The sequence below is a fragment of the Typha latifolia genome, chromosome 1 (genome assembly GCF_019914945.1).
Source record: "Typha latifolia isolate L0001 chromosome 1, TyphaL0001v2, whole genome shotgun sequence".
Taxonomy (NCBI): domain Eukaryota; kingdom Viridiplantae; phylum Streptophyta; class Magnoliopsida; order Poales; family Typhaceae; genus Typha; species Typha latifolia.
In genome coordinates this window covers 6,583,733-6,611,643 of record NC_133086.1, presented here as the reverse complement: position 1 = coordinate 6,611,643, position 27,911 = coordinate 6,583,733, and the positions used below count along the sequence as shown (strand labels likewise).

The 27,911-nt window shown below is 36.8% G+C and overlaps 4 protein-coding genes across 7 annotated transcripts; 2 read left to right on the top strand and 2 right to left on the bottom strand.

Moving 5' to 3' along the window:
- Window positions 1-458: 458 nt before the first annotated feature.
- On the bottom strand, window positions 459-4,723 carry LOC140784585 (superoxide dismutase [Cu-Zn]-like). 2 transcript variants are annotated; one of them, XM_073132088.1, is made up of 8 exons: window positions 4,464-4,723; window positions 2,554-2,641; window positions 2,332-2,433; window positions 2,134-2,229; window positions 1,940-1,971; window positions 1,777-1,852; window positions 1,015-1,068; window positions 459-895 (listed from the first exon to the last, which is right to left on the bottom strand). In XM_073132088.1, the coding sequence occupies exons 2-8, from the start codon at window positions 2,627-2,629 to the stop codon at window positions 852-854; spliced, it is 480 nt and encodes a 159-aa protein (XP_072988189.1). In that variant the 5' UTR covers window positions 2,630-2,641; window positions 4,464-4,723; the 3' UTR covers window positions 459-851. The 2 variants fall into 2 exon arrangements, with proteins under 2 accessions (XP_072988189.1, XP_072988181.1); XM_073132080.1 differs by lacking the exon at window positions 4,464-4,723 and adding an exon at window positions 3,686-3,849.
- Window positions 4,724-4,789: 66 nt separating this feature from the next.
- On the bottom strand, window positions 4,790-7,516 carry LOC140784577 (probable indole-3-pyruvate monooxygenase YUCCA10). The gene is made up of 4 exons (XM_073132069.1): window positions 6,794-7,516; window positions 6,108-6,341; window positions 5,202-5,324; window positions 4,790-5,121 (listed from the first exon to the last, which is right to left on the bottom strand). The coding sequence occupies exons 1-4, from the start codon at window positions 7,412-7,414 to the stop codon at window positions 4,948-4,950; spliced, it is 1,152 nt and encodes a 383-aa protein (XP_072988170.1). The 5' UTR covers window positions 7,415-7,516; the 3' UTR covers window positions 4,790-4,947.
- Window positions 7,517-13,189: 5,673 nt separating this feature from the next.
- Window positions 13,190-19,900, top strand: LOC140800557 (serine/threonine-protein kinase RUNKEL). The gene is made up of 10 exons (XM_073155335.1): window positions 13,190-13,345; window positions 13,481-13,570; window positions 13,919-13,971; window positions 14,073-14,148; window positions 14,673-14,734; window positions 14,818-14,896; window positions 14,991-15,050; window positions 15,179-16,789; window positions 17,366-18,235; window positions 18,435-19,900. The coding sequence occupies exons 1-10, from the start codon at window positions 13,298-13,300 to the stop codon at window positions 19,554-19,556; spliced, it is 4,071 nt and encodes a 1,356-aa protein (XP_073011436.1). The 5' UTR covers window positions 13,190-13,297; the 3' UTR covers window positions 19,557-19,900.
- A 1,426-nt stretch (window positions 19,901-21,326) lies between these two features.
- Window positions 21,327-27,860, top strand: LOC140797794 (lipase-like). 3 transcript variants are annotated; one of them, XM_073151463.1, is made up of 12 exons: window positions 21,327-21,641; window positions 23,084-23,350; window positions 23,557-23,649; window positions 24,157-24,236; window positions 24,497-24,562; window positions 24,705-24,752; window positions 24,838-24,905; window positions 25,921-25,993; window positions 26,065-26,226; window positions 26,765-26,959; window positions 27,165-27,253; window positions 27,397-27,860. In XM_073151463.1, exons 3-12 carry the CDS (start codon window positions 23,583-23,585, stop codon window positions 27,617-27,619), a joined length of 1,071 nt encoding a protein of 356 aa, XP_073007564.1. In that variant the 5' UTR covers window positions 21,327-21,641; window positions 23,084-23,350; window positions 23,557-23,582; the 3' UTR covers window positions 27,620-27,860. The 3 variants fall into 3 exon arrangements, with proteins under 3 accessions (XP_073007564.1, XP_073007555.1, XP_073007572.1); XM_073151454.1 differs by having other exon boundaries at window positions 21,328-21,641; window positions 23,580-23,649; XM_073151471.1 differs by lacking the exons at window positions 21,327-21,641; window positions 23,084-23,350 and adding an exon at window positions 23,394-23,463 and having other exon boundaries at window positions 23,580-23,649.
- The last annotated feature ends 51 nt before the right edge of the window (window positions 27,861-27,911 follow it).

Below are 27,911 nucleotides of genomic sequence, written 5' to 3'. Positions count from 1 at the left end.
GTTATTCAAAATGAATTTGGATTCAATGTAAAATGCACCCAGATCAAATCGCATGGGTTTAAAGCCATTCTTACAAGAGAAAAAGGAATCTATAGTAATTGCTATTAGTCTCATTCTTATATATATATATATATATATATTAAAAAATTAAAAAGAAATATATTAGAAATCAGCCACCTTAAAAAAAGCTACCTTAGATTTGAAGACAAAAAACTGGGACAGCTCAGTTGAAAAACTACTATCCCATATTTACCCATATTTGAGGATCCTACTCAGAGAACTAATTTGCTTTCCCAAAAATATGCTTAGTTTTACCAATCTCAAAATTATGAGTTAGAATATTAATATCATCAATAAACAAGTCAACAGCCACCTTCATCAAAGGGATAGAAAAATAGCTTCCTTCGTCGCTACCGCAGTTTGATGACTGTGGCAGATATTTCCATAAGAGCTCAGAGTTTAGATATAAAATAATAACATTGGAAATCATATTTGGATAGAACATCTTCTACATATACCACTGCATCCAAGATTAAAATAGCAGTCATATGGACAGAATCATACTAACATCCTCAGCAATTCCACATTGTCTTAGCACCAAAATAGTTAACAAAGTGCATGTTCCAGCTGTTGCAGCATAGTCAGAAAGATTCCTCTGATAAAATGATATGAAGGGTGAAATTAAGCATGAGACAATGTTTTCCTGAAGAGTGTTCTGGTATAGAAGGGGCAGCATGATAGGTTCTTATGATTCCTCATTGGAAATAAGTAAGAAATGCCCCTCCAACATAAGCAAAGGAGAAGTATTCACAATGTTCCAGGTACAAAATTTTATCCTCGACTCATTTTCGTCAATATCTGGAAAAAGTCACATGTTCCTGAAGCCCTATGATACCTGGAAGTTCATACGAATAAAAACAAATACTTGTTAAGCTTCGGTTTACCCAATTTCAAGTTGACAAATGCACAGCAGGGCTGAATCAAAATAAAGAAAAGAGAGAAAAAGGAATCCACCGCAAGCAATTCTTCCACCTGCATTTCCAGTAGTTTTGCTAAGCTCGTGTCCACCTAAAATAAGATAACATGATTGATGAAGAATCGACATATTAATATGTTTATGGATAGCAGATAAAAATTCAACTAACTGATAACGTTAGGAACAATTGTTCTGAGATAAAGGCTCCTAAAAACATTATACCAAATTTGAAGCCTGTTTAGGTGCAAGAGCAGCAGAACAGCTGCATTCAGAAGTGAGAATCTAGAACACACTACTGCAATAAAACTGGAACAAGAGGAGGATTCAAAATATAGAGGACACACAAATGGCATTCTTAGTTACCAGACATTGGTAGTATTAAAGTTTCTTTCCTATTAAAAGTCCATGGTTCAATAATTTAATTTAAGGTAACAAGAAAACCAGAATTCAATTCCATAATCAACACATGCACTTCAACTTATGCAAATATTTTTCTTGAAAACAACTTCCTGCCCCACCTAAAATGTTTCTTCCAATAACTGCACTGAAGAGTTGGTTAAGACTACACAAGAAATGATAAACTCTTACAAAGCCAAATTCAATAGAAAAACATTAATAAAACAAGATATCAAAAAGCAACTCGTTTTTTTTTTCATTAGCTGTTCATAATGCAACTCCAAGACGGATGCATAACCACTAAAAAGCCACCATGAAGCTGTTCTAATGAGAAACTAAATATTTCCCACTCTGACAACAATAGGTTGAAAAAAATATGGCAATTTATTAAGAAGAGCAATTACCCTTTCCAAGATCATCCTGGTCAGCATGGACCACCACAGCTCTTCCTATGATGGAATTTGGTCCAGAAAGTGGGATCTGTGATGAGATAAGACATAAATTAAGTCTTCAAAAGAACTTCAAGAGAACAAGAACATAATAACAAGAGCATCAGAAATTAATTACCTGTCTGTCAACAACAATAAAATGAGCAGTCCCTGAACATTCAACAAAATCCAACATCAGAGTTATTCACCGTAGAATGATTGCATCATAACAGAGATAAAGAATAAAGCCATTAATATAGACTCCAGTATCACAGATTCTTTTCATCTTATAGGCATGTAAAATTGGTGAATTACAATGAGCAGGAACCCTACCATCATTGCCAGCTGTCACATTTCCAAGATCACCAGCATGACGTATCTCATCTTCAGGTGCCCCGTGTTCTTTTCCAGCAGGATTAAAATGTGGCCCTTCATGATGAGAGAAAATTAGGGCAGTCAATAAACTAACTCATCTTGACATCCAATAGAATCTTGATGGAAAGTCATCAATGGAGATAAGAACCAGACTACCAGTTGACACGCAGCCATTTGTGGTGTCACCAAGTGCATGAATGTGGAATCCATGAAGCCCAGGCTTGAGGCCAGAGATGCTTCCAGTCACAGTTGTGGGACCTAAGCAATGGAAGAGTGAAGAAAAAGTAAAAACAGAAGCAATGCAATGGATCAGTTTCCGACATAATTCAATGTTGCAGTCTAAATTCAACAAGAAGTTGTCAATGGCACTATGTTTACCCACTCCCTCTTGGCTGAAGTAGATTGTGCCTTTGACACCCTCATTGCCGCCAACAACTGCAACAGCCTTTACCATTTTCTATGTGATCTATAAATCAGAAATCCAAGGAAAGCCAAGAATTAAGCATGCAAAGAATAGGATAATGAGCAGTACAAGAGGCCAGGTAATAAAGTAGGCAGAAAAAAATGGCAAAACTCATGATGCGGATGGAATAACACCAACTGCATTGCTTACACTTCACAAGCACCCGAGGAGATTACTAAATCAACACCCAGAGATACATACACACAGCTTTCTCTTCCTCGAAAACAAATTAAGATTAATAGATCATATCAAATACCATCTTCAAAAGACACAATTGAGACCCCTGATAGAATCTTTTGCCGAGCATAGTCAAGAAACTTGGTGGTTCTACTCATCTCCAATTTCACCACAGTTAATTAAGCACTTCATCACATTATACACAGTGAAACTCCGAAAGCAAATAAATTACCAAGTCCACAGTCTTATACAAATAATTATACTCAAGTAAAACTTAACAATTTAGAATCTAAAGATACCTAGAATCTCTCAGAACATTGAATACTATTGAATAAGAATAAATTCCACACCCATCAGAGAATATAGATGTTAAAACAATTAAAACTGTATTCAACTAATGGCAATAATAGTACTTCTGAATCTATCCCAAGCTAGCATTTTCTCCTGGAAATTCTGTTATTACATTAACGAACACCCATTTCAAGATTATTTGCTAGGAGGAGGAGAAGGTACTGTAGCACTTGGCGTATGCATCTAATAAGTGAATTACAAATCTACGGACAGGAAACTGCAAGCTTTTCCTTCTAAATGTCAACATTCTTCTTTGGTCGGATAGCTTTCTACAGTACATAGCAGGTCCTTGCATTACCAATAACACCATACATCAAGAGCATCAAACAAACAAGAGAAATAGCATATTAAATGATCTAAACCTAATTTTGGACCATTCCAAGAACAAATCCGATACCTAATCAAAGAAGGGAGAATAAATTATCCAGCCTATCTACCCCGGGACTAATTGAATTGCAAAGCAAAGGGTTAAAATTCCAATTTTGCGCAGAAAAAGTTGAACCTTTTTTAGAACCTCACCTCAGGCGACCCCTTCGTGGCGAAGACAGAAGAGACAAACTCTGGGTATTGTGTTCGCAATGTTTCGTGTGGAGGAGTGGATCAGCCGACCAAAACCAACTCCACTTTTTTTTTCTTTTTTTTTATGGTCGTATTGGGATAATTGGCTTACCTCATCTCTAATCTTCATATCCACTTTAAAAACGTCTGGAAATTTCAGTTTCTGGACATTTCTATTTGAACCCCTTTCTATTTCTTATTTTTGAGTCGATCCTGTCTTTCTCTATTTTAAATAAATCGTGATCACTATACTATTGTGGTGTTCATAATTTTTTTTCTTTACACATACACCTCTGATTAGGAGGTTAAAAAAGACCGTGGGCTTCTGGGCTCAACTCAACTGAGCCGAGCTGGAGCCCAAATGGTCTGTCTCCTTCCTCCTCTAGCCATACTCCCCTTGAGGTGGTAAAAGAAGCGGGACTCGAGGTCGGCGAGGATCGGGAACACCTCCGAGAGGAGATCGGTCGATCGGTTCCGGCGAAATCTAGCGTCGTCAAGCCCTCAAATGTGCAGGAGTCAACAGGAAAGTGGTTGGAGTGGGTGGCGGAGGGCTTTGGAGGAGGAGGGAGGAGGTTGCGGTCTTGGAGGTGGAGATGATTGTGAGGGTTGGGGCTGGGTCTTGATCGAAATCGCAAGATTTGTACGAAATTTATATCAAAATTCGATCTTTGTGAAGGAAAATAAGGAGAAATGTCGCAGAAGTAACAAAATTCTCACAAAAAAATCCATTCTTTTTTACCTGGATAGATAGAGATGAGTATAAACATGGAACTTAGAAAGTGCGATGAGATCAAGTTGCCTCTCCCACCGTGAAGGAACCTTCATCTACCTCTATCATCCATCAAACCTCCTCCTCCTCCAAGCAAATCTCTCGTCACCAATTTCATCTTCCCTTCGCCTTCTTCTCTAGTTCCACTCATCACCCTCGCCACCGATCCAATCCATCCAGTTTTATATTAATTTAGATGTCGTATAAATATCTTATAAATATTTATTGGGACTGCGTAAACATTAATTTTCTGCAATTTAAATATTTAGACTAATTTCTTACTCAAAGTCCCCCCATAATAAACAAAGCCATGATCACTAAAAGAATCAGAGGAGTTGTACAAAAGCACATAATATGACTTGGAAGCTAAGTTTTCTCTGGCAAAGGTATATATAATGAACACCATCAAAAGGCTTCCCCATGCATTGCAATATTTTATCAACCATTGCTTTGTTTACATTTTATTATATTCTTTGTTAATATCTGTAGCAATTAGCTGTGCCTCCTCTGAAGATCCATAGATTCCTCTTCTTGCAAGACCCACACAGTAGAGCCCATTCCTTCCTCTCCAATGGTTGGGGTAATTCTCCTTGGCCATCCCATCTTCTCCAATTAAACAATCATCACTCTGGAAGAATTCATCCAAAGATTTGTAAATTTTAGTGATTAACTGCACACTTTAGATAGTGGGTTTAGATTGTTTAGTACCTTGAGCCATTCTTTTACTGAGCTTTTGTAGCCTGTGGCAAAGATGATGGCATCAAAGTGATACACTTTGCCATCAGAGAATGTCACAAGGTTTCCTTTTATGCTTGTCAAAGATGGGAGGACCTGTTCATCATTTTTCAGCTTTTCAGAAGGTCATAAGTACTGTCTGAATCATAGTATAGTATTTGAAACACAACAAGTTATTTAACTACATTGCTAGACAAATAATGTTCATCTTATCTAATATCAGTTCACTTCATTCTTTTAAGTTCAATACATTTCTTTGAAGGAGAGTACTACAATTTTGAAGTGCAACAAAGAAGTATGCATAGGATTCTGATCTATTTTAAAACCATGCAGCTTTATCCAAAGTAGATTACTTTTAGCTTATGTGAGATATCATTTTGAATGCCCACTAAAATAGATGATCTAATCAACGACTCGTATATTAAGCACTTAGACCTCGCGTGGTCTTGACTAAAGTATAATTATTATTTTTTAAAATTATATTTGATTAAATCGGAGATCAAATTTGAAGATCGAATTAGATAAACTTTTAAACATATTTAAAATAATACTTATATAAAATTGATTGGTATTAATTTAGATGCATAACAAAATTTATCCAATCTTCGATAACTTTATCATTTTTTATACTAAAATATGATAAAAAAACGAACAATTGTACGTAGAAATTTTATATAAAGTACAATTAACCCATTAAAGAGCACTAAGAACCGCCGATCATCGACTCACTCACGACCTACAAAAATTAAAACTCTCTCTCTCTTTCTCTGCCAATTAGCCCACAAATACTCCTATTTCTGAAATCTATGATACACCTAAATGCAAACCATGATGCATAAAAGTTAGAAATTAAAATCATAAAGAGAAAGAGAACATCACCTTAATCTCTCCGCTCTTGATCTTCTCATAAGTGCCAACATCTACAACTGGATAGATTGGAGTATGTAGCTTCATGTAGAAGGGTCCTATGGGTGGTCTCTCTATACCAAACTTGGACGTATCCCCAAACTTCAAATAACAAAGCAAGAGGATGAAAGCGTCCAACAGACGAAGTGGCAAAACCTTTATCAGAATCATGCCCAAGAACCATATCCCTCTGGATACTAGATGAAGCTGCACACAATATATAACACCCCGTTAGTATTATGAAATGTAATAAGATAAGATACTGCTCTTTTTCTTAGAGATGTAATGAAAATGAAACCAAGTGGTGTGATCTATTTTTATCGACTTTTTTATCACCTAACTTATGACAAAAGGTAACGGGAAAGGGTTAATTATAATTTATAGCTTACCTCAATTCTATAAAATTCTTATATATTTTCAAATTAAGCACTTGATTAGTTTATAATTTTGACAAAAAGTGGTGTAATTATTATTTTCTATTCATATATCTAATTCAAAAACATGTTAGCAGAAGTTTAGTAAAGTATAATTAAAAAATAATAATAATCGTCTACCTATGAACCGGACCACTGGTAGAATCCAATTAAAGATCCAAATCGAAAACCAAGCAATTAGTTGCTTAAGCGAAAGAAGCCTAATTATGATAAAATTGGACTCACCTCATTGCGGACCACAATAGAGACCCTGGCCCCAGCCTCGGCCAAATCAAGGGCAATCTCCATCCCGGAATTCCCACACCCAACCACCAAAACCCGTTTCCCCTTGTACCCCAAACCGGACCGGTACCGGCTTGAGTGAACCACCGGTCCACCGAACCCACCCAGCCCGGGCACCTCGGGCACCACCGCCACGTCATTCTCCCCAGCCGCCACCACCAGGAACCTCGCCAGGTAGACCTCCTCCTCCTCCACGTCACCATTCTCGGACGCGACCCGCGCCACCACCCGCCACCTCCTCGCATCCCGGTCGAACTCGGCCGACTCGACGCGGCGCCCGAACCGGATCCGGATCCGGAAGCGCGCCACGTAGGCGTCCAGGTAGGACACGAAGTCGAGGCGCGGGAGGAAGGTGGGGGCCCCGCACGGGTAGGGCGCGTGGGGGAGCTCGCAGAACTGCTTGGCCAGGTGGAGGTGGACGCGGTCGTACGCGTGCTTGCGCCACAGCGGCGCCACGCAGTCGTCGCGCTCGAGGATCAGGCTCGGGATGGACCGGATCCCGAGGCAGGCGGAGGCGGCGAGGCCGGAGGGGCCGGCGCCGACTATGAGGACAGGCTCCTCCATTTATGATTCAAACGGGATCCGTCGCCGACTTAGGTGGGCTGCTAAGGGAGGCGGTGGTAGTTGTATGTATATATAAATGTGTGTGCGTGTGTGTGTGTGTATATATATGTGGGGTGGAGTAGTGTACAAGGGACTCACTCGCACAGTCGCGCTGTGTACACCTGGCTTTGGAAAATGAGTGAAGGGGGTGGCCAGGCGTGCTTGCGTTCTTTGGATCTTCTTGTGAACTGTTCTTTTAATTCTTTCTATTTTTTAATTAAAACAATATTCATTAATCAAAACATTACTATTTTTTTAAAGTGAAATTCCATAGGCAAGTAATCATTTATTTTAACCATAATTACATAGAAGAATACACAAAAGCCCACTTGGTGAACATCATATAATACATGGGCTTTAATCCTATTAGCTTCGAAAGTCTTTCCAAGTTCTTACATGGATTACCTATTAAGTGTTGGCCAGCGACCATTCACCAAGGTGAAAAAAAATTAACAAACAAAGTGTGCCACAAGTCCAAGATAAAGGGCTTCCGTAGACTCCATCATGACTATGCCCGTCAAAATAGCATGTGGGCTAGTGAGCCAGGCTGAGCTGATATATTAGGCCTAAAAAAAAACTATTGAGTTAAGCCGAACCAGCACTGGCTCGCTCAAGCTCATATCAATTAGGCTCAAATATATATATATATATATATATATATACACACACACACACTAGGTTTATAATCGTTAGATATTAGATACAACGGTTTGTACGATATGTATAAGTTATGAAAAACCCTAGCCTCCAAACATTTCCATCAAACCAAACATCACCACTGAAATCCTCCCCAAACCTTCGTCCTCTCCGTCCACCTCCACAACTCCGCCTTGTCGATGGTGATGTGACAGGCGACAGCGACAATGGATTCGAAAGTGAAAAGGAAGACGCAATGGCAAATTTAGACCTCGAGAAGTGGAGCATCGCCAGGATGTCGACATGGTGCACAGTCTTTGTCGAGGAGTGAGCCGGCGTCGTCGTGTCAATCTACATCGTCAAGATGTGAGTCCGCTTCTCGCCTAAATAGCAACTTTGTCAATGAAGGAGAAATATCCCTCCTTTCCCAACCGAGGGCTAGGAGGAGGGGAGAGGGAAAAGTACACCGACGATGATTGACAATGGAGAAAAACCTCCAGTAGAGAGAAGAAAAAATAACTCCAATCCTAACAAGGGCCAGCGAGGGTTGTAGTACCAAAAAATATTACTATTGATTGTGATATTGATTACAATATCTCAAAATTACCAAATGAGCAAGTTTGATGTAACCCGAGTCTAATCGGATCAATTCAGAGGGATATTGGGCTCGATTGATTGAGTCTATTTATCTTTTAATTATTTTATAATTAGTTTAGTCATGTGAGTTATTAAGACAAGTCGAAATAAGTTATAACAACCCTTAAAGCAAGTCTAGTTAAGTCAAGTAAGTCTTTAAGACAAGTCTAGTTAAGTCAAGTAAGTCTTTAAGACAAGTATAGTTAAGTCAAGTAAGTCTTTAAGACAAGTCTAGTTAAGTCAAGTAAGTCTTTAAGACAAGTCTAGTTAAGTCAAGTAAGTCTTTAAGACAAGTCTAGTTAAGTCAAGTAAGTCTTTAAGACAAGTCTAATTAAGTCAAGTAAGTCTTTAAGATAAATTTAGTTAAGTCAAGTAAGCCTTTAAGGCAAATTTAGTTAAATCAAGTAAGTCTTTAAGATAAGTTTAATTAAGTCAAGTAAACATCTAAGACAAGTCCAATTAAATTATGTAAACCTAAAAATTACACATTGCTTCCACGACCATATAAGATACCGGCGGTATATTTGCACAAAATGGATATAAACTCAAGCATACTTGGGCCATCCAAAAAAAAAAAAAAAGAAGAAGAAGAAGAAGCAAAGGTTAATCTAGAGTGGTTTGCTAGCTAGTTAGATGATTAATTAAGAGTGAAGTTGTTAAAAGTAGATGTTCAGTATCTTCCGAGATGTTCTTCAAGTTCCAAACACTACAAGAATTCGGATGAGCATTTGGAATTAATCTCCACATATAGATCAGAAGCCCTAAAGTTCTGTCCTGCCCAAGAGATTCACTTAGGGCTCAGGCAAGATAAGTACTAGATTTCTCATCACTAATATTGTTAACATGGGCACACCTTACTCTAAGCATTATTAACCCCCACACCACATCTTGAATTGACCATACTTATGCCTCGTTCAAAGCACCCATAAAATATTAAAAATGTTAGAATTCATCAAATCAAAGTGGGTCAGGTCAGCCTAAGATTCCTGAAATCGAGGCCACCTCTATCTTTAATCTTTTAGGTAGATTAACAGTGCTCCAATTAATCACGTACATCCCCCACTTATCACCATTAGCCCACGGAAAAGTTTTAGCCTTAACACTCTATCAAGCACCTCAATGCAATCATGAATTCAAAGTCGAAAAGGAGAAATATTAGTACTTTGATAACGGAAAGAGAAGGTCCCATTAGAAATGTCAAGGAAACTCATAGCTCCTATTTATTTTAGGAATAAATTTTTTTTAATTTTAAAATATAATTATTTATTTCAGAATAATAGCTAAATGTTATAATATTCTTATTCTAGAACTACATTTTATAGTATGCGCTAACGTAATTATTAATTTACCTACTCTATATCAAAATAAAACATAATTTTCTCATCTTTTCCTTCACTTTATATCATATCAAAGATAGTTATTATATTCTTATTCTAGAATACAAGTGAACACAAGAATAATTATTCTTATAATAAAAGTCTTGTTTTAAGAATAACAAAAAGGAATACCTATTTTAAAATTAATATTATTTCTAAAATAAACGAGACCTAATATCCCTAGAAGGGTTAATCCAAATAAGGACATAAAAGGCATATTAAGAAAAATTAATTTACTGGTCGGTAACAGCTCCATAATACTGAGAAACATCTCTAATGACATCACAACTAGCATAAGAAACTTTAGTAATAAGATGATAAATACTAGAAGTAGCACACACTAGAAATCCAGTGATACTATCATCCCACATTTTAGCATTCAACATAAAGAAGGGACAACGAGTTCCCTAAGCTCATATTTCGAAATGAGTAAATGAGAGTCTTACTTAAAAGCTTATTGAAAAGGTGTTCTTCCACTTTGCCCTTCTCTCTTCAAGGATCTGAGGATCTATAATGAGGAGATTAGTGCTCGTCAAAAATGATGCTAGAAATTGCAAGCTTAGAGGATGGGACGGAGGTCGTCGAAGAAGACGAAGCATTGCTAGGATATAGCAAGGAGCATAAGGGAGGAAAATCCATATATATGAATGTAGTCCTAGATTTGAAAGAGAGAAAAAAGTAAATAATATTTAGAATAATTTCTTAGGCCTTTATCTAATACCTTAAAACTTTATATAAGATTCTATTACAGTGAGACTAATAGGAAAAGAAAAAGGGGGAAAAAATAATTTTCTCGCTAACTTTGAAAAAGAAAAGGAACGGAAGAGAAAAGCTAACCTGTCCTTTGTTTTCCTTTTTATCTCCCATCCAGACATAGGAATAATTACCTTCCATTCCAATCATAGTCGAAATTTAACATTAAAAATTTGCATGCATAATGGCAGAAGTGGCCCCTATCTATCAGACAAACGTAAGCTGATTGAGGTTTAAAGAAAGAATAACGCAAGGACGTACATTATGCACACACTGTGCTCCTGCCTTTCATGTGCTTGTCTAGTTTAAGGCTTCTATGTTCATATGGGATCATTGCCAGTAGAGAATAATTCACCATCATATATATATATTATGCACACACTGTGCTCCTGCCTTTCATGTGCTTGTCTAGTTTAAGGCGTCTATGTTCATATGGGATCATTGCCAGTAGAGAATAATTCACCATCATATATATATATATAGATTGCTTGCAATGGTACTATCTGTGGACCCCTCCAGTGCTTCTTTTTTTGCAATAAATTATGGGGGTTTGCTGCATGTGGAAGAAGAAGAAGAAGAAGAAGAAAAAGAAGAAGAAGAAGAAGACAGATCTGAACGTCTCAGTTATGTGATAGCTGGAAAGGCAATATGATGATAAATTTTACTTGTCTTGCTGTTGCTTTGTCTGCAGTTGCATGTATTCTCAAGTTAACGAGAAAACAAGGCAAATTTGCACTTCATCGCCTATCTTTTTCTTTCCTTTTTTTTTTGGCTCGTAATATAAATCATATTATATACATATTAACATTTTGCCTTTAATGACTTTGCAATCTGACTCTTCTTTTTTTTTTTCTATAATTTTTATATAACGCGCTGAATTAATTTAATCTAACCATAACCAAATAGCAAAGTACGAGCAAAAAAAATATTCTCTTAAAATATAATGAGTAATTTGCAAAATGCCTAGATTATCTCTTGAAAAAAAATTTCGTTTCAGAAAAAAGATTTTAATTTTGTGGGGTCTATGGTTTAGTTTTGAGAAAGATAATTTCGATTTAGCTAGTGTGGATTAGATCATAACGGTTACTTTAGTAATTTGATCAGTAGAGTTACATAATCTATATATTTAGGTTAATATCAGTTAGTCAAAATAATATCAGATATTATATAGAAATTAAGGATGCTAATAAAAAATTAGGAAAATTTATACAATGTGATTTGTTAAATTTCCTAAATTTTAATGTCCAAATAATACCTACTATTTGGATTAGTTTAACAAGAGACAAATAGTGTAAGTGTTTCGGATGGTCAAAAGGGTTAGCTCTTATATTCAATTAAAAAGGGGACAATTCTCGTCAAAGTATATAACCATTGTAACTGTTTAAGCCTTCCCTTTACTACTAACAAATATCACATAGTAGTAGGCATATTCTCATCAAAGTCTGCAACCATTCAAGGTATATACAAATTGGAATAATTTACAAGAATAAGAATAATGTACGCCTTATTATTCCATAGTCACTTATCCAAATATATATATATATATATATATATTTATTTATTATTTTTTAAACCTAATTCCTTTCAAGCCTTCAAGGTATATCTAGGTGCATAAAGTGTATTTTTTAGGTGTATGCAATTAAAAAGAATAATACAAGATATTGTAATATTTGAGCAAGGTCAGTTAGGGTGGACTCGAAGCCCATCAATGTTCAACCCGATAAAACTAGGCTAAAGCTCAATTAGACTCACTTTGAGTCAATCGAACTGGCTTGACTCAAGTACTTTGCTTCCAACCCATCTAGCAGAGCCTATAAATAATGACCCATTTATTGAGGCCCGCCCATATTTATTAAATTTAAATTTATTAAATTATTTTTTTTTCAATTTTTTAAAAATTCTTTGCCATCTTTGTTAACAAAAAGCACTACGTAGGCCAAAAAAATAAATCAAAATGCATTCAATATGAAAAGTATGTAAGAGTAATTATTATTTATTTTTAGTCATTTTATTAAATTTTAGTTTAGAAGAACAAATACAAGAGGTTAAGCGATATAAAATGATTCTATACCAAAGTATAAGTATAAGTTAGCAAAATACATTTAACCGTTTTCCTAATATTCGTTTCCATCGTTGCATTTCATGATAACGGATTTGGTTACATGGACCCTCTTTACCAATATAATCGGGTCGGATCCCAATATATGCAGTAAACCAAACCCGGCCCATTATAAGAAGGGAGGATTTCAATTTCGTTCGACTCAGCATCTCCCGCCTCTTTCGCTCAAATAATTCACCAATTAAAACACCCCAATATTAATTTATTATCCCATAACGCCCCCAAGTTCGACTTTCTCTTCTTTTCCACTCCCTTCTTCGCCACTCTCCTCTCCTCTCTTTGATTCCTCCCATTTCTTCCACAAAGTAAAACCCTTATCTCGCCATGAACAACTTCCACGTCTACGAGGCCATCGGCAGGGGAAAGCATTCGGTATTTTATCTCCTTGTCTCCGTTGATTTAATTTCAAATTTAGGGTTTATACAGAAGTAGATCGAAGCAGCTCGATTTGAGTTTTCTGGACGATTTAAAACGCTTATTGTATTTTTGGGGTTTTTCTCTGTCCAGACGGTTTACAAAGGGAGGATGAAGAAGACCATCGAGTACTATGCCATCAAGAGCGTGGAAAAGTCTCAGAGATCGAAAGTTCTTCATGAGGTGAGCGCTCTATTTGCCAATATTATACCTTTCTGGCGACCAATTCAGGATTTTTTAAGTTTCTCATTTGTGGGTCGTGTAGATCTTCTCGTTTCTGTGCAATCCGAGAGATAAGTAATGGTGTAACTAATGATTCTAGGTGGTTCAGGGAATGTCATATTAGTGTTGCAGTTCTATGACAAGAGATTTGCTACTCGTTAGGATGTTTTATCTGTTATCATTGTTTTTAGCAATATGATATATTTGGGATATTGTGTGGATACTTTATTCAACGAATGATAGTCTCTATTATACTTGTTCTGTGCAATTCGGCTTGATCACTGCTGATTTTATCCTTAACCTTTGCAGGTTAAGATGCTTCATTCTTTAGATCATGAAAATGTCCTGAAGTTCTATAACTGGTAAGATGCTACTGGCCTTCAATTTGGCAACAATTTCCTGTTTCTTATTTTTTTCTGTATGTATGAAGTTTCATATGGCTCGTCTATTCATACTTTTGCAGGTATGAGACCTCTGCGCACTTATGGTTGATCTTGGAGTATTGCGTTGGAGGAGACCTTATGAGCTTATTGCGGCAGGTATCTACTAGTGAGTTGTTGTAACTTGTTCATGCTTTATTCCTTTTAGGATTAATTGTTTCCTTTTTGCCTTGTTCTTGTTATTCTGCCAGACAATTATATAGTGGTCGAGCATTATCCCAATGCATGACATTTTTATTCTTGCCACCTTCATGTGGGAAGTGCCTAAGATGATTCATAGCTATGAAAGGATATATATACACAAAATCCATTAGGAAAACTATTTAAATATTTTTAGATCGTCGTCGATAGAGAAGTTATATTCCGAACACTACCCTGGACCCGCATGTTTAAATTATTTTTACGGAATTACATTGATCGTCTCAATGGTGCTAATAGACATTACAGTGCTACCATGCACATATTCATTTTATCATATTGAATTGCTCATGAACAATTTTCTCAGACTTTTTAACACCTTTTCAGCTCAGGAACTCGCAGTGCTCTCTATTTTTTTTTTTTGTTCCTTTTATCTTCATTCTCTAAGCATTTCTAATTAGTGATGTGTTAACTGTTACCTCCAGGATAACAGGTTCCCTGAAAATTCTATACATGATATGGCTTGTGATGTTGTCAAAGCTCTTCAGTAAATGCTCTATCAACGCTCTTTATTTCTTCTCCCTGAATTGTTTAAGTAGTTTGAATTAGCTGAAACTATTCTATTGTTAGGTTCTTGCATTCCAAAGGAATCATCTATTGCGATCTCAAGCCATCAAACATTTTATTGAATGAATACGGATGCATGAAGGTAGTCTTTTTTAGTATGATTCACAATTTACTGCTTCATTTTGATGTCGATACAAATCTAATTTATTACTTCCTTGGTCATAATTTTGTCCCAGCTGTGCGATTTTGGATTAGCAAGGCGGTTAAATGACATAGAGAAAAGTTCTGTTGCAGCGGTTTGCCCCTTTTTGCCCCTCTTCTTTTTCATTTAGCTCTCCATTAGTTTATTATATATTAATTTGCTGTTTCCATGAATCATAAAAATGATTTATCTCTTTTGTGGTTTCCAAATGTTTTCTCCTAGTTGCCACCATCCATGCGAGGAACACCCTGCTATATGGCTCCTGAGCTGTTTCAGGATGGTGGAGTCCACTCTTATGCTTCTGATTTCTGGGCACTCGGTTGTGTGTTATATGAATGCTATGCTGGAAGGCCTCCTTTTACGGGCAAGGAATTGACTCAGTTAGTAAAGTCCATAATTTCAGAGCCTACACCACCTCTCCCTGATAACCCCTCAAGGTCCTTTGAAAATCTGATCAATTGTCTATTAATGAAAGATCCGGCTGAAAGATTAAAATGGCCTGAACTTTGTGACCATAGCTTTTGGAGAACAAAGCTCCCTGTAGTCCCTCTGCCTTCTCAGCCTGCTTTTAGTAATATGCTTCAACTTTTTGCTAAGCCATGCCTTTCAGAGAGAAATGGTGATAAACCTTCCCGACAGAGAACACCTCCCAAGCATCGTGAATACAATGGAAATGGTGTCTATAAGCTGAATGAAAATTCTGGCAAGGTTTTTGAAACACCAGTTAAGAATTTGCAAAGTGGCAGAAAAACTAATGCAAAACCATCTGGCAGAATTGATGCTGCAAAGGGTGTCAATATACTTAGACTATCTAGGATGGCTAAGTTGAATTTGCAACGAGAGAATGAGAAGGAAAATTACAGGAGGCCTCTGCCTGAGACTTGTGAGAATGGGGCTGAAGTTAAAATTGAGAATAATGATATGGAGCTTGATTTCAGTGAGAACCCTGAAGATGATGCACCTGATGATTCTGACGGAACTGATAATCCGGCATGTACTCCTGGAGAAAAACTTCCAACTCAAAATACTGATGAAACAAGTGAAGAGACGGATTTCAACACGAACCAAGAAGATATGATCATCGAGAATAATATATCTGGGACTGAGGATGTGAAGAATTTCGATATAGATGCTGGTCGAGAGAAGCTTGAAGTGGCTGCAACTCCACCTAGTGGTAGTCTAAGGAAAGTTCAGCGTGTGAAAGTGAATTCTGGGACTGCACCTGATTCCAACTCACCTAACAATTTTCTTGAAGTGTTTTGGCACCCAACAGATCTTTCAGTGAAGCCTGTAATGCCTAACCGAAAGGGTGATAAATCTGTGGATACTGTTTCTAATCTTCCTTTTGAAGTTCTTCCTGCTAGTGATTATGCTAAACTACCTTTGGAGCGGCTGAATGCTCTCAACAGTCGCATAATTCATAGTTTGAGTGGAAGTTCTCAGGTTTCAGAGAAACAAAATATTATCAGATACCTTGAGCTGTTAAGCGGAAATACTGATGCTGCAAATGTCATTACGAATGGGTCGGTAATGTTATTGCTTGTCAAATTGCTCCGACTGTCAAAGGTGTCAGTCTTACGTGTTCAGATTGCTTCGGTGATTGGTTTGCTGATACGCCACTCCACAATTATTGAAGCTGATCTGGCAAATTCTGGAATTGTAAATGCATTGACAGATGGCTTGAGGGACAAACAGGACAAAGTCAGGAGGTTTTGTATGGCTGCTTTAGGGGAACTGCTCTTTTACATCTCTACTCAAACAGATATTAATTCCACAGATTGCAATACCCATGAGTCTCCTTCAAAGGACAATCGCTCTTCAGCTTGTTGGCAGGTTTGTATCTGTAGAACTTTGATCTTTTTACTCACCTTGTTCATAATTGCTCCATGCAAGTAAAACAATGCACTGAATATGAAATGCAGACCATCAAAGTTGGTGAATTATAACTGGTATATTCACTGGATACTCGAAAAATATAGGTCATGCAGTGATGTAGGAAGTGAAGAAAGATATCATATCGTAGCATGATTCATGATATTGTTGGATTTTGCTCATTTAGAGTATTCTTTAAATGCCATATGTCTTCTCAGTCTCTGGAGTGTTTTAGTTGCTGGTCTGCCCAGGTATTGTGTTTCTGAGCCACCTTAAACTTTTAGAGACATGATCATGATGAAATTGCTGAACTCGTGGAATCATTTTATTTCTTATACTTCTTTTCTCCATAGACATGCGGTGACATCTTGCTAGAAGAACATCCTATGATTTCCTGTGTCTATTGCACGAGTTGTTGCACGCATACATGCATTTGAAGTAGGCCTTTTTCTTCTAGTTTTCTTCTATGTTTTGTTAGCTTATATTCTTCTGTGATCTTTAATTTGATCATCATTGGTGCAATGGGTAAGTAAACAGGTACCCAGTTCTGTGATTGCATTGGTATCATCCATCTTACGTAAGGGTGAGGATGATCTAGCGCAGCTTTATGCTTTAAGAACAATTGAAAATATATGTAGTCAAGGAGGGGATTGGACATCACGTTTTGCATGTCAGGATGTTATTGGTAATCTCTGTTATATATACAAAGCAACGGGGAAGCAGGAGAACACAAGGCTTATTGCTGGATCTTGTTTAGTCCGCCTAGCACGTTTCAGCCCATCATGCATTCAGTTGGTGTTTGATAAGTTGTCTTTCAAGGACACTGTTTGTACACTCACCAAGGGCAGCCCACGTGAGCAGCAGATCAGCTTAAATCTTTTGAACATGGCATTTCTCAACAGCCATGTCATAACAAATATGAGCCGCCATATACTTTCGCTAGCAGAGGAGAAACTCCTGGTTCCAGGTCTAATATCTCTTATAGAACAGGGAAGTGAGGTCTTGCGTGGAAAAGCACTTATATTTGTTGCTCTTCTTTGTAAGAACAGTCGAAGATGGCTGCCCAATTTCCTTTGCAATGCCAAATTACTCTCTGCAGTTGACAGATTATGGAAAGAAAAGGATGTCTTTATTCACCAGTGTACAGAATCATTTGTGCAGTTGATTGCTTCTATTGTTCCGGGTATCCTTGAGACAGTTTTTGGAGATATACAACAGATGATGGGAGGTAAACGCCATGGACCTATTAGTGCTCTGACTGGAAGAGGTAATCCAAAGAGCTCAACTCATCTGTTTCCTGTTATCCTTCATCTTCTTGGAAGCTCATCCTTCAAACATAAGGTGGTAAGCAGTCATGTGATGCTACAACTGGCAAATCTCATCAAACTTCTAGAGACACCTTTCCAGGTATACGCTCTGGATCTCCATATCTCTCCCCCCCACCCCCCCCAATTTTTGAAACTATGTAGTCTAGAAAATTCAGTTAGTAATACAGATTGTTGTCTTTTTTTTTTTAATAAAACCAACTGAATACCATTATCTTTAAGTAATACAACATATTTAGATCCTCAAGGAATTCTCACATTCTCTTCTGGATGCACTTCAGGGTAGAGATGATTTTCAAATAACATTACTTCGTGTATTGGAGTCGGTTACGGAGGAGCCTTCCGTTATATTTGGCGATCATAAGACATTTACGAGTCAAATTCTCCCAAGCTTGTCCACTTTGTACAAGGGCAACAAAGATGGAGATGCCAGATTTCTGTGTTTGAAAATTTTATTTGACGTGATGGTTGTGATATTCAGTGATGCTTCACTAACTGTTGATAAGCAAACCATAGAAGACTTGAAAAGAATCTCTCACACTTATTTCCTCCCGCTCCATCCAATGTTGATTGAGGATGAAGATCCCATTCCGATGTATGCACAGAAGCTTCTGGTAATGTTCATTGAATATGGTTATGTTAAGGTGTCAGATATTCTACATCTCAGAACAGTCTCACAGTGTTTTGAATTTTTGCGTGGGGAACTTTCTAATGCAAATGTGAACAATGTCAAGCTATGTCTGGCTCTGGCATCTGCTCCTGAATTGGATACTAAAATTTTATCTCAACTTCGGGTTGTCAGAACAATTGGAAATCTCCTTGAGTTTGTGACTGCTAAGGAAATGGAGGATTTTCTTGAACCAACTTTGTGCCTTTGCAAGGCCTTCATCCTTCGTGGCATTGGTAGTGATAAAGGCATTTCTCTTTCTAAAGAGCCAGCCCTACTTGGCAATAGCGCCTTTGACATGAGTATTGCTATTGATCAACAGTGTTGCGTCAAAGATGTTGGTGACTTTGGTAGCAATGTAGGTGTGTTTCTTGAGTTGGCTGCAAACTGTGAAGCACAAATTATGGATTTGGCATCAGAATGTATAATCCTGTTACTTAAGGCATCACCACGGGAAGCTGCTATGGGTCTCTTACAGAGCCTTCCTAAAATAGGCAGTCTGCTGGAATCTTTGCACCATGAAGCCTCTTCTCTACAGCTGCTACGCCTTTTGTATGGACTTGCCTTTTCTTGTAGACAATATCTTTCTCAGGCAATGATTCTATCTATACCATCATCAGCTGTCTCACGGATAGCAGCTATTGTTTCAGCTCTTAAGAGCTCAAATTTTCCTGGTGTTGCAGTTGCTGCTTCATATTTGGCCATAGAATTGCAAAGATTGCCTCAACGCACCTGAGCTGTAAACTGTGGCAATGTTGATCATCTTTAACTTTCACTGCAATATGAGGTGCTACCCTTGGTGTTTTCTTTTTCATCTGATCTTCTATGTATAGAGACCTTAGTGGTGCAGAGGCTGTACCTACTCGACAGAAAGTTGTCTGCTCTTGTTATTGTGCTTCTGTTATCTGGCATTTCCTTCTGGGTGAGTTTAACTTCTCATATGACGCAGAAGGCCAATGCGTGCTTCTAAATTTGTTATTTGCCTCCCTTTAATATGTTAAACAGCTTAATGGTTACTCTATCTTAATAACCGATGCAAAGTAGAAGGCAGTGAAAGTTCAACATATGCTGTTCTGTCAACAGCGCCCATCATTTTCTGTTAATTGGATGTAATTCTATCTCAGTATATTTGTTCCCTGTAGCATACCTGTGTTATTACAATGTATTGTTGTTCTTCAGTTCTCTGAATAAACTGAGTTGAACAAGCACTGGTGAATTGTTTTAGAGGAGGCATTTTACAGCCCACATTTATGTCTGTATAACTAGAATATATGTATATGTGGTTCATTTGTCTAAACACAGATAACTGAAGGTGAAAAATATGAAGCAGCAATTGGTTATTCTCAATACTCTCTTCAAGGCTCTAAATTCATAATTTGAGCTATGAGCTTTATAAATTTGTGCAGTTAGCAATTCTATATATTATGACAAGTATAGGTCGTATCCTGTTCAATTCTTTTTTTTAATGTTTGATCTAGTGTATGCAGACTACCTTACTTCTGATACTCTATCTTGACAAATGTGATGTTCTGCTTGCTAAATGTGATCGCAGATGAAAAAGAGCCGGTATAAAAGCATTTTCATTGCTTACATATCCAACTTTTGATTAGTAGTCTTGTGGTTGTTTAAAGTCTTCAAGATAGAGCTTAATGCTACAATTAATCCATAGTTTTGTAGAGAAGTACTATAATTTCCTGCTTGCCAACATGTGTGGTTTTCCTGTGATGTTACTAAAGTTATATATTACAGACCGGTTGCAATAGGCTGTTGAATAATTTAATTGAAGTAGCACGCCATAAATGACTTCCACAACTCCTGTTGTTGGTAGAAGAAGACATGGACCTTTTGACCAACTTTTGGTGGTCCAATAAACTGCGGCTCGGGTCCGCTCGGGTCAGCTCGGTTCGGCTATAGTGGAGATAAGCTAAGATAAAAATTTTAAGCTCAAAATTAATCTTGAGTCAAGCCTAAGCAAAAATTGACTCAGCTCTCACATTTGTTGATACTCTAGTCTTCCTAATCTTTTTTCCTCACAACTATTTGATAAATAAAAATTAATTCATGTACTGTTGTAAGAAATATATGGATTGTGGGACGACACAGAAATAAAAAACAAAAGAAATCATATTTAGTTCCTATTGAAAGGATACAAACCTTACAAGCATATTATGTACTCCACTGAAAGGATACAAATCTTACATTCATTTCACACAAATATGATATTATTATTGGGATAAGCTGTATTTCATGTTATTATTTAGTTCATTCTAGATAGATCAAATAATACATAATATTTGGGGGGGAACATTGATCAAAGAATTTGCCGGAAGAACTAGGAGATGGTCCATCTCTGAAATCTACTCTTTCACACTGATCTATTAACATCAATCTATTTCAAGGGCGAAATTGGTGCCTCTAATTAGTGGCAGTAGTGCAACACCCTTGACTTACTAAGTCTTTCCATTCTAATAAAAGACTCAGGGTATGCTGAAGTCCATAAGACTCACACTATAAATCCATCAAAAAAATCCAACATAAAATTTACAGACACCACCAAATCACCTCAAATCTAATGGGGAAGACATTCTGTACTCAGGTAGAGGAAGATGATTTAGACCTCATGGGGTTCTTCATGGTAGTGGTGATAGCTCTGGTTCTGATGGTTATCTGCACTCCACCGCGCCGGCGGCTAGCACTGGTCACCGTCTACCCTGGGGTTCCCCTCTACTGCACAAATTGAGATTCAAGCTATCTCTTCTACATCTTTCTGATCATTAGTTTCAAGTTTGGAGCTATTATAATTTCTATTCAGCTCTTTCCTGTAAGCTGCTTCTCATATAGATCTTTATTATGGATAATTCCTTTTGTGTCAATCTTGTGCTTATTATGTAAACTTGCTTTCTGTTACATGCTTCATTATCTAGTCTGTAACAGGCAAGTAAAAGAATTATGAGAATAATGCAAAATTATACTTATATATATATTACACTTTAGGACATAGTCCTAGTGAGATTCATGGGTGGTATCTGTTCCTCTGAGTTGAGTTCTGGCACTTAACTTTATCAGAAAATTGAGAATTATGACATATAAACTAGAAATCCGATTTAACCCAGAAGACTAAGCTATTAGATCAATAACATATATCAAACACTTCTTCAATTGTTCCGTATGGAACCATTTGTCACATTTAAACTCAAAAATATACTTATTTTACGTGATAAACAATAGCATAAATTTGCCTCTCCTAGAAACCACTTATACGAGATTGTAAACTTCTAATCCAGGAATTAGCTGCTCCACTAAGAAGCTAGTCTAGAATTATCAAGCTACGGAAGTGTGATCTTAAATTCTTAATAGTATAAAAAAAGAGAGAGGGGAAATCAGAAGAAGGAAAATGAAAAGGAACAAAGGAAGTAAATATATCAACTTGAAAAGACTTGATAAAAGATGGCATTAGAATGCCAAATTTTATAGTATTATATGTACTTCTTCCATTTCATACATACAATTTGATAAAAGATGTACCAATTAGTGGATCCCATGTCCTAACTACCTTTTCCATAGCTCCTTTTATGTATCCTAAATAATTTGAGGCTATGGTGACACACAGCATTATTGGTGCACATCCTTTTTAATGTGATAAATCCTTCTCTGTGCTGCCCATCAAGAATTAATTTAGTTGGGACCCCTCTCTCTCTCTCTCTCTCTCTCTCTCTCTCTCTCTCTCTCTCTCTCTCTCTATATATATATATATATATATATATATATTGGTTGGGATGAACAAAATATAAGTAATAATATATCTACTTTCTACTTCCTAATGTCATTAAATATACTGCTAGTGATACTAAAATGGTAGACATTAGCTCAACTTTTGTTCCATAGTTACGGGTTAATTATGCCTAGACAGATTAAACTCCACTTTTTTACTCTCAATTTTTTTTTTCTAATTATGAGTAAAATATTTGCAATTGATCAAAGTTTAACAGAGAAACAAATGAATCACAAATAAATAAATAAATAAATAAATGGATCATTTCATAGAAAATAAATATGAAGGTTTAAAATAAGCATGGGGAAATAGTTAAAGAGTCTATTATCCCTATAGTTACTGATTGATATCCGAAATTATATTTTCTAATAGGGTAATATAATTGGTGTTGGTGGATAAGATTTAGCAAGTTTATTCTCCTTATTCGATTGGATTAAGCCTATCGCCGTCACTTTGCATATTAATTGCATGCATGTCTTCCTTGTGGATAGCCTATTCCGGAGGTTTACGCTATCCGAGTCCGACCGACAGATAAGAAGGGGCATTCTCGTAACTTTAGGGCGTCGCAATTTGCATCCTCGCAGAGTTCTTCTCGTGTACGAATAAAACGACGCCGATACGAAACTGAAGGAAAGATCCTGTCTTGTTCGTAGTTGCCGTTGTGATCGCGCCCTATTCTCGATTCCACTCCACCCTCTGTTTTGGTTTGGGGAACCACGAGGAGACGGCAATTGGATTGCGATTTCGTTGCTTGGGAGGTATTTAAAATCTCTCCGTTCTTTCTTGTCTCGCAAATTAACTCATTTAGAGATTGACCAACAGGAAAAGAAAAAAAGAAAATTATCTCGGTGGTGGACATTTCTTTCTTTTGGTTGGAAATTGGTGTTGTTTTGATTTTTTCGTGTATTCTTAATAGTCGTTTTGTTGCTTAATGCGTACTAATGAAGGCCTTCATTTTGTTAAGGTTTTTTTATTGGTAATTTGTAGGTTATGGAACGGTCGGGATGGCTGAAAGCAGTGTTTTTGATCTGCTTATTATCACTTTGTCAAGGGAGAGGTGATTTTCCCTTTAATCAAAATTTATTTGTGCAATTTGCTGTAGACATTGTCCGCCGAAAGTTCTCTGTCGACGGCTCGTTCAGACGCTTCCATTTGTTCCCTTTTTTTTTTGCATTTAAAGTCTTTAAATTGATTTGGAAAAATTAGGATCATGGTTGTAGCTAGAGTAGCATGGAACTGTAGTTTATGGTGAGGAATACTTATATTTTTGGAGAAAGTATCAAGCAACTGCTATGGCTTGTAAATAAGGACATACATCGATCGTAATGATATGATGAAACCTTGTGTTGGTCGTTCAAGCTCAAAAGTGTTGAATTCATGACTTCTTCAGACATTAATAACAGTGGGCCAATTTGAGTTCAAAGTAGGACTAATTCTTCATAATCACTTTTTACTGTATTGGAACTTTGTTATACTTAATTGGGTGCTTTATTGTTTACTTTTTATTTTTCTTATATTCTTCTTCCTGAAATTGTGACCTTTGCTTATTCTTTCATGATTACAGAACTTAGGATCAAGCAAGATGACTACAGTTCTGTTTATAACGAGACTCTTGCCAGGATACTTGTGGAATATGCTTCTGCTGTAAGTTATACTCTCTATTAGTCTTTCTGCATTATACAATTATCTGTCTGATTCTATTTCCTCACCCAAAAAAAAAAAAAAAAAAATCTGCGAATAGTTAATGCTTGGAGTTCACCATTTCCATTGAACAGGTTTCAATTAACCATGGATGTCAATTGTTTTGTGAACTAGAATATTTTCTTCTGATGAGATACCTGTTAGTTTTTCTCAGGTCCTCCTTTTTCAAAAGGATCTCACTTGCATGATAATACAACTTGCAGGTTGCCATGACAAATATAACAGCACTATATACATGGACGTGCTCAAGATGTAACGGCTTGACAAAGGTACATGGATTAATTGGTTTCTCTACTCGCGCAATAGTACTTATTATTTTCTTCAAGATGGTCATCATTCTACTGTTGGCCAAGATGGTATACTGTTTATTAACTTGGTCAGATTGTAATCTCTGTAGTTTTGTTAGAACAGGGGTTTGAGATGGTAGAACTGATTGTTGACGTCAAGAACTGCTTACAGGTTTGTCTGTACCTTATTTTGAAACCTAAGTGTTGACCTCCTTGCAATTGAGTTACTTAGGTCTTTTGATGAACTCTTCATGCAGGCATTTGTTGGTGTAGCTCATGATATTGATGCTATTGTAATAGCTTTCAGAGGAACACAAGAGAACAGGTTTCTTCCTAGTGCAAACTGTTATGCTGAACCTGCAATAGTCCTTCATCTTGTGGTCAACTGTTGCTTATGTAGATTAGTGTTCTGTAAAATATTTCACTTGGTATATGTATACTAACATGATGAATCATAAATTTTTCTTAAATTTCTTCTTCTTACTACTTATCAACTTATTATATCATCCATACTTCATACTCATGACTCATGAGATTTTGTCTGGATTGTATTGTTTACTCAAGATATACTAGTCCCATAGGTATGACAGGTATCCTAAGAAGGGGGTTGGAAGGAAAGGGTGGAAGGGAGAGTCAAATTCTTTTGGTTTCAAATTTCAATGTATAGAATTTGGTTATTTTGAATGTTTCACATATGCAGATGAAGTTCTCCAATGATGTAGTGGCTAATAAGAATGACTGCAATATTGCCACTACTAGATGTTTTACCATTGCATTTGCATTTTTTCACATATAACCGAAGCAAATTAATTGGGATTTATATTTTATACCTTGTTGTTGATGTTTTTGTTGTACTGTGGTATGCTTCTATGTTTCTAGGGATCATTGTTGGAATTCTTTAGTATTATCACGCAATTAGCTGGTGAACATTTAAAAGAATTCTGGAATTGAAGAATTGACAATGCTACTGGACATATTAATTTAAATACTTTTGATTGTCTTTCATTAGGTCGACAGTTTGAGGTTCTGATTACTTTCTTCTTCTTCTTCTTTTTTTGGGGGGGTGGGGGGAGGGTATGCCATAATAACGGCTTGATACTCTATTTGTTTGGTGCTTGATTTTTGGTTAAGTAACCATACTTTTTTTTAATGTTTGTCATTGGTGAGATTTTATATAATTTCAGTATGTGTGCTATGTTGATAACGTAAGAAATTGAGCAACATTTCTATTTGCTATTCTTCCTACATGATTTAAAAGAAATTATTATCTTTCCATTAGAATATGATGAGCATGTCAATTTGCTGAGATGATATCAATTGAATTTTTCATTTCTTTTCAGCATCCAAAACTGGATAGAGGATCTCTTATGGAAACAGCTTGATCTGAACTACCCAAACATGCCTGATGCAATGGTTGGTGTTGTAGAAAATTTTTAAATGCCAGTTGAACATTTTTAGTTACTTATCCTTTGTATTTATTGAAGGTACATCGTGGATTTTATTCTGCTTACCATAATACAACGGTACGTCCTGCAGTTGTAAATGCTGTTCAAAGGATTAAGAAGTTATATGGAGATATTGGTATAATTGTCACTGGGCATTCCATGGGAGGGGCTATGGCTTCATTTTGTGCTCTTGATCTTATTGTAAGTACCAGGAACTTCTTCTGAGGATGCTTATGTGGTTTTGAGTTATTTTCTGGATTCTTAGAGCCCTTCTTTGAAAGAGTGAAAAAGAGATTATTCAGATATGGCTGATCATGATATTTAATAAGAGATTCCATCTCCTACAGAGTCCGTAGATCTAGAATTAAAACATGTGACACTGATTTGCATTTGGTGTAGCTCAGTTCAGATTTTTGCTGTGACAATATCTAGCAGTTAGAGTTGTTCTGAGCACATTATCTTATGATATAACTATGCTCTTCAGAAGTTGGAGTACCCTTTAGTTCATATTTGCTTCACTATTCTTTGGATTGCATTTGTAGAATTTAATTCATTTGTTGCTGCACTTTCTATTTTGTTAGTCCTTTTGCAGAATGCTTGATTCTATATGGGAATTTTGCCTCTTTGTTACCTAAGATTTTTTCTGTTATGTTTTAGTGCACTTTTTCCTCTCACAGATTGATGGATCTCTTATGTGGTGATGCAATGCAGTCATGAAAAAGTTCTACTTTCTTTGTAGGTCAATCATGGAATGCACAATGTTCAACATATGACATTTGGCCAACCTCGTGTTGGCAATGCAGCTTTTGCTTCATACTTCAGCAAACATGTACAACATGCAATTCGGGTTACTCATGAACGTGATATGGTGCCTAATTTACCACCTTACTACTCTTACTTTCCCAAGAAAACGTATCACCACTTCCCAAGAGAGGTATACGAAGCTAAATACTGTAGATCTTTTGCACATATATTTTTAGATAGCTCGGTCCTTTTGGGATGATTTCTCTGAACATACTTTGAGTATCGAGCAGTTTCAGCCCGCTTATATGTCATTTCTCCCGGCATTAATCATTAGAAATGCTAATAATGCCTTCTTTTTTTATTCTTCTACTCCGTTGATGCTCCATCATTTTCAGGTATGGCTACACAATATTGGGTTAGGAAGTTTAGTTTATATGATCGAGCAGATTTGTGATGGTTCTGGTGAGGATCCATCTTGTAGCAGGTATATTGATCTCATCTTGCACTTCCTCTCCCCCTGCACCTATTTAACAGATGCAATAAAGATTCCGACAGAGCATTTGAGTTCACACTTTTGGTTTCTGTTGTGCTGATCATGTTTGCCTAATATTCTGTGTCCTTTGCAAGGTCTGTAAGAAGAAACAGCATTTCGGACCATCTGTATTACTTTGGTGTAGATATGCAGGCTGACTCCTTGGGATCTTGTGGAATTGTCATGAACTACAGCACCTTCCCATATCAGATGGACTCTGATGGCAACATTGTCTTGTCAAAAGGCCCAATTGCTCAATCAATTGTACTTCCTGGCACACTATCAGATACCAACAGCAGTTATGTTCGACAAATATAAGGGGCTCACTGCGTTCTTCTATTTTTATTACCCCATACAAAGGAAAGCAGCAAAGTTATTAGCAACGAAAGCAAGAACTGGATGTATATGTTTCTTGTAAGTTACTATCATCTCCAAATATGTAAACATGCATTCGATCCCGGGATGAACATCTTAATGTAAATAATCTTCTCTGTCTCTAACTCATATTGTGAAGATGGTCAATTGTTTTATTGATGAAGAAAGTCAAAAATTTACATCATCTTTCAGTTAGTGTTTCCTGTGGAGTAGTTCTTTTTTAAGGGGAAACTAA

Coding starts and splice junctions, on each gene's coding strand:
- LOC140784585 (XM_073132088.1), bottom strand. CDS start 2,629: ATGGTAAAGGCTGTTGCAGTTGTTGGCGGCAATGAGGGTGTCAAAGGC. Junction 2,434..2,553: donor CTTCAGCCAAGAGGGAGTGG/GTAAACATAGTG, acceptor TCCATTGCTTAG/GTCCCACAACTGTGACTGGA. Junction 1,853..1,939: donor TTATTGTTGTTGACAGACAG/GTAATTAATTTC, acceptor ATCTCATCACAG/ATCCCACTTTCTGGACCAAA.
- LOC140784577 (XM_073132069.1), bottom strand. CDS start 7,414: ATGGAGGAGCCTGTCCTCATAGTCGGCGCCGGCCCCTCCGGCCTCGCC. Junction 6,342..6,793: donor CTATTGTGGTCCGCAATGAG/GTGAGTCCAATT, acceptor TATTGTGTGCAG/CTTCATCTAGTATCCAGAGG. Junction 5,122..5,201: donor CAGTAAAAGAATGGCTCAAG/GTACTAAACAAT, acceptor GAATTCTTCCAG/AGTGATGATTGTTTAATTGG.
- LOC140800557 (XM_073155335.1), top strand. CDS start 13,298: ATGAACAACTTCCACGTCTACGAGGCCATCGGCAGGGGAAAGCATTCG. Junction 14,735..14,817: donor GATGTTGTCAAAGCTCTTCA/GTAAATGCTCTA, acceptor TTCTATTGTTAG/GTTCTTGCATTCCAAAGGAA. Junction 14,897..14,990: donor ATGAATACGGATGCATGAAG/GTAGTCTTTTTT, acceptor ATTTTGTCCCAG/CTGTGCGATTTTGGATTAGC.
- LOC140797794 (XM_073151463.1), top strand. CDS start 23,583: ATGGAACGGTCGGGATGGCTGAAAGCAGTGTTTTTGATCTGCTTATTA. Junction 25,994..26,064: donor CAAACATGCCTGATGCAATG/GTTGGTGTTGTA, acceptor TATTTATTGAAG/GTACATCGTGGATTTTATTC. Junction 26,227..26,764: donor TTTGTGCTCTTGATCTTATT/GTAAGTACCAGG, acceptor CTTTCTTTGTAG/GTCAATCATGGAATGCACAA.